This window comes from Portunus trituberculatus, chromosome 9 (genome assembly GCF_017591435.1).
Source record: "Portunus trituberculatus isolate SZX2019 chromosome 9, ASM1759143v1, whole genome shotgun sequence".
NCBI classification, from domain to species: domain Eukaryota; kingdom Metazoa; phylum Arthropoda; class Malacostraca; order Decapoda; family Portunidae; genus Portunus; species Portunus trituberculatus.
Window position 1 is genome coordinate 1,705,001 of NC_059263.1, and position 5,890 is coordinate 1,710,890.

The 5,890-nt window shown below is 40.6% G+C and overlaps 1 protein-coding gene across 2 annotated transcripts in view; it reads right to left on the bottom strand.

The window, feature by feature from the left end:
* The window catches only part of LOC123501745 (protein-tyrosine sulfotransferase-like), a 39,284-nt gene extending 33,641 nt beyond the window's left edge, over positions 1-5,643 (bottom strand). The window contains exon 1 of one of the 2 annotated variants that reach the window (XM_045250759.1): positions 4,923-5,643. Coding sequence is in view for 1 of the 2 variants with exons in the window: in XM_045250758.1 (XP_045106693.1) it covers positions 1,182-1,211 (30 nt within the window). In the remaining variant the exon portion in view is untranslated. Of the gene's footprint in view, positions 1-1,181; positions 1,224-4,922 lie in introns of those variants that run through there. The other variant, XM_045250758.1, reaches the window with a different exon arrangement.
* Between the last annotated feature and the right edge of the window lie 247 nt (positions 5,644-5,890).

The window sequence follows — 5,890 nt, forward strand, 5'->3', positions numbered from 1 at the left end:
AGCACAAGATCACATAGTAAGAAGCTGAGGAAGGGAAGATGTGTAAGAGATATTTCCCGCAAAGATGTGTTGAGACGTGGAACAGTTTGAATGAAGAAGTAGTGTCTGCAACGAGTGAGCATAGTTTTAAAGTAAGATTGGATAAGTGTAGATATGGAGACATGAGCATAAAGCCCAGGCCCTGTAAAACTACAACTAGGTAAATACACACTCATCTTGCTTTATCAATACAAGTGCTAATGATAGAAGCATGTCATAGCAGAGTAGAGTAAATATAAATAAAGCAATCCACAACTGTACTGCAGCTTTATATCCACACATGATTGGTTATAAGAAAAATGTGGCAAGCAGGTGTGGTGGACAGATGTGGTCTTAAGTGGATGCATATCATTACACAGGTGTGACGACAAATAATGATGATGGAGCTGAATAAGCACTGTATACAAATGACTGTTTTATCCCTCGTTTGGCTACAGCTATATTTAGAACTGGGTGTGAGGTGGATGAGTTCTGAAGAGCAGAATAGAACTACTGTACTGGAGGAAGAAGTGTATGTTTTGACCCTTTGACCCCACCAAAAGAGTACTTTATATTGACATGGACAAGCAGAAAACAGATACAAACCACAGCAGGAAAAAAATAAATAAATAAAATTGATATATAAATAAATCAAATTAATAAAGAGATTGATAAATAAACAAATAAATGAAATATATAAAAAATATCACTAACTCTACCACCCACAAGAAAAGCAGAGTCTATACATAAAAGCAACATAGCCAAGCAGAAAATAAATGCAAACCACAACAAAATTTTAAATAAATAAATAGAAAAAAAAATGCAAATAAACAGAATTGAAAAAATACATATATAAAACAAAAAAATATATATCACACAAAGAAAAGCAAAGCCAACACACACACAATACAAAATAGAAAGAAAAAACATGAACAAGGGTACAAATAACACTAATTTTTGCCAGCCGAATGAAATGAATACAGCTGCTATGGAAAATATGAATAAACCACTAATCAGAATATAACACTCGTCTCTCCATTAATCGTTCTCTCAATGCCTCCACGCTCACACTGACATCCCACCCAAGAAACACCTGAAGTCAAAACATAAAACTCACAAATCACCCTGAACCTCATAAACACTCATAAACTGATCCTACATACCAAAATTGATTCCCTCACACTTGACATCATAATATCTCAAAATTCGGTCATCATTGGGAGAGCACAGGGGAGCAGGTGTGTCTTCCACGGCACTCTCTTCACTACTGACCCCCAGCCACAAGTCTACCGAGCCAAGTGTGTCTGAGTGAGTGCCAGTTGTCATTCCATTTATTGATTGACAAGGCATGTATAGGGAAATTAGAGGATCAATGTTAAGAATAAGCAGCTCAAATGGTGCATGTGTGTTGTGAGTGCTATCTAGACTCAAATCTAGGTGCATTAAAGACTGTGAGTAATGAAGGATACTGAAAGGGTCTGACCAAAGATGTAGAGGAAAACTTTACAGAAACAAAACAGCAAGAGATGTTAATTCATTCAAGTGCCTGTGTGTTATGATTGCAAGACTCAAATTTGGGATGCATTAAAAACTGTGCATATAATGAAGGATAGTGAAAGGGTATGAATGAAGATGTAGAGGAATATTTTATGGAAACAGAACAGCAAGCAACACTGTGTAATTCATTCAAGGTGCCTGTGTGTTATGATTGCAAGATTCAAATTTCCTTGTATAAAAAAAAACTGTGTGTGTAATGAAGGATATTGAGATGATCAAAGAGGCACAGGAAAACTTTATAGAAATGGAACAGGAAGAAACATTCATTCATTCAAGGTACCTGTGTGTTATAACTGAAAAACTCAAATTTATGTGCATTAAAAACTATGGGTGTAATGAAGGATATTGAAAGAGTGTGAACAAAAATGCAGAGGAAAACTTTACAGAAACAGGAGACATTAATTTATTCACAGGAAGACTGAAGTAACAGAGAGGCAGGTAAATGTATAACTGTTTTCCAAATATGACTGAGACATGAGGGCATTACAGAGCAACACAATGCGACACAAACAAGGGGAGTGATGAGTGATATGAATGGAGGACGTGATGAGGAGGAAGCACCACCTATCTACATCAGAGGGGTCAGAGGGAGCACACTTTCACTCTACCACCAACACCACCACCACACAGGTTACACACATGCCCTGCCACCACCACCTATTGTATGCACCAACATATCCCCACGCTCATCCTGCCTTGCAACACCAAACCACATTAACTTTCCCTCTCGCATCCTGGAAAATTCAACTACCACCACCACCACCACCAGTCAGTACCAAGGTCTAAGTAAAATTCAATATCACAAGCAAAAACAGCATATGTGAGCATAGGCTTCAGGAATGGTCTTGTGTAGGTGAACTGGCCTTTTGCAATCCCCTAACTTCATTTTTGTTCTTATATTTATTACAATACAAATGCCCTTCAGGATATTTCAATACAATATACTAATCAGGCACTAATTAAGGCAGGAAAGTTTACCTCTTGATCAATACAAGATGCAGATAATAGGAAAGGAATGTGAAGTATGTACTCGTCAGCTTTCAAAATTTTGGAAGAGAATACTATATAGAGGGAAAAAAGGTCCATTAAGTGATGAGAAAGCACTGCACATAAATAACTATTCCTACTACTACTACTATTACTAATATGAATTTGACCACAACCCCTTAATCTCAAATAATCAATTCCTGACATACATACACATTGCATCATTGTTTGAACACTACTAGTTACATAATTCACCCACTTACTGCTGAACCAAGATGGGTTATATTCATTAAAAGCAGTAAGTTTTCCTTATAGAGAAGGATACATTAGATCTTGAATTGTGAGAAACAGAGATGAACTAGCATATTGGATAGTGATGTAATGTAATCAGGAGCACAATAATGGAAACATAAAAGAAGTGTGTATAGATAAAGAAAGGGCAAGACTGTATAATCAACACATCTTAGTAATTCTACAGCAATGGGTCAAGTAAGAGAAGAGTAAAGAGTAAAGAGATATAAATTTGGCATGGTGTAGTTTAAGATCAATGTGACAAATAAGGAAAGATGAACATGATGGTGGTTGATGAGTAAATAAGACACAAGGGCCCTTCCATACGAGAGGGTTGGTCGCGGAACTCATGAACGGGGTGAAACCGCGCTATGGGCCCGCGTCAGCACGTTGCCGGTGTGGAAAGGCAAGCTGCTGAGAAAAGCTGCTACACTCACAGCCTGTGTTTCTTCTGTCGTGTTTCTTCGGCTGGTATTAATAATGAATGAGTCTTTGTTTCCCTTCTTACCGTGTGTGTGTGTGTGTGTGTGTGTGTGTGTGTGTGTGTGTGTGTGTGTGCGCGCGCGTGTGTACTCGCCTATATGAATATATGTACAGTACATACCAGTTAGGTTCGGTTAAGATATGTACTACTATCATTACAGCTAATAATACTGACAACAATCACCGCGTGGTCACCAGAAAGGTATACTGTACTAAACCTTCCACTGCTATTCCTTGTCAAGTCTACTACTATTAATCAATAGAATATTGCAGTGCAAGACCATACAGCGTGTCATTTTGAGGGTACCATTGACAACAAGAGTGAATGAACACGCATTTCAATCCTTCAAGTACCAGTAGCTTTAGTCTAACATAGTGAAATGATTTAGAATTACGCAAATGAGGAAACAAGTGTCACGTGATCATAAACTGCCGAAATGTTAAGCTCATGCCATGCAAATATTGATGAAACATGCACAGCCACGCCATTTAGGAAAGACTGACTCATAAACATCAGCTGAATTATGGGAGCAATAATTCCCCCGATAATTTGATCAACTATCCCACTCCCAACCCCCTCTCGCCGCCCCGCGTCCCTGCTGATGGATGCGATGGGTCCAGTGTCCAGCATCAATCTCCACCAGTAAAGGAGTCAAGAATGGGGGGATGGGGGTGAGGCGTCTATTTTTTACCTTCCTGTGTATTTGTATCTGTAATCTCAAACCATCCGCCAATGAGGTCAGTAAGCAAAGGATGGAATAACAGCATATCACGGGAATGATTTGCAGTCCTATGCATGAAGGCGCAGAACTTTTAATTTCTAGGAGACTATTGCCAATTCGGACCATTGCTAACTCGGACCCTAATAGTGGTTTGGATATCAATAAATGGGACAAAAAGTAAAAATAAAAGCTTTAAAACAATAAAATTCACGCATCCAAGAAACTGTTTGCAATTCATCATTAACATAGCGACGTAAAACAAGAAAGTCAAAGGAAAATATAAACAAACACATGGCAGTTGAGAAATAAAAGTGTTCCATCCTTTGTTTCGGAACTCCATTGATGGATGGTTTGAGATGCTGCACACCCCATCCCAAACTTCCTAAGTATACTATTCATACACACGATAAATCACAAAATATTGATTTATTCTCTGGAACCATTTCATAGAATCGGTATTTATAATTTAACATTATCAGTACAACTAAAAACGGTGACACACACACACACACACACGAATGAAGCCGCAGCAGCAGCATCAATAACTGATTGACTAACTGAAGGACATAAAGGTGGCGGATTGGCGTCAATAAAACTATAATTTTGCCGCGAGGTTGTCATTCCCCGTGGGCTGACCCCAATGGTACAGGAAGTGCTGGCTGGCGACCCCTAGACGTCATGCAATACGTGTGTGTAATTCACCTCGGTCGCCTTCTGGTCACCCAGCCAGTCTTTCCCATTATGGAGTGAGCTCAGACCTCACAGACTGATATTCAGGTAGGATTGAGACCACATCACACTCCACACACCGTATGTGTGTGTAATAACGATTGGGTGGGCATTAGCATTCTCCTCGGTACCCACCTTAGCGGGAGCCAGGAGGGGTGAACGTCCTCCGTCAGCTATGCCCCGCAGGTCCTCCTGAAGATGCTGTCCTCAGGGCCGGAGTGAGTGAATCTTTCTTCCTCTTCTTGTGACTTAATAGGGCACTTCACTTATTTTGAGGCCAGTTTCCTTTTACTTTCGTCTTTTTTATTTCCTATGCATTATTTTTCTTATGGAGTATGTATTTCTAGTTATTTTTTTTTTCCCTACAAAAAAGTAACGTTGTTTTACCCCGGCGGCGGTTTATTCTGGGTATGCTTAGGGGCAAACAACGTTCTCACCAGTCTTCAGTTACGGTACGTCTATTTTTACCTTCCTGTGTATTTGTATCTGTAATCTCTTTCATAACAATCCAAAAATAAGTTCTTTCCGCCTCTTTTTTTCAGGATCTTTTCCAGGCGGCGTGTGGCGGAGGCGGTGGTGGTGGTGGTCAGCTGACTGTCACCCCATGGCCACAGGTTCCCAGTGCCACACGAGCCACAGTCTCCACAGGCAAGGGCGGGGCGGTCGCAGGGGTGAGGCAGTACACAAGGCTAGTACGCCATACACACACACATTGGTACACACGAGTAATAGCAGCAAGGATAAGCCCCCACGCCGCCACGGAGGAACACACTACAGTTCCTGCTCGCCTCTTGACACACACTGCCTGCTGGCCTGTTGGGGTGCTCACTCCCACTCCCACTCCTGTCTCCTGCTACTGCTGACTGTCTGCTGTGCCTCCCCCCTCCTGTTCTTCCCCTTTCCTTCCCATTCCTCTCCTCACACCTTTGGTCTCTATTATCACATAGTATTTTACATTTTGTTATTAGTCGGAGGGATCAAGTGAAATGTGAATACATCTATTATTTCTCGGGAAAAGACCTTCTTGTCAAAGACTGTGGTGTTCTAAAAGGGTTCCAATAATGTTGCCACCACTGCTTCCACAACACCACAGTGATCTTCCT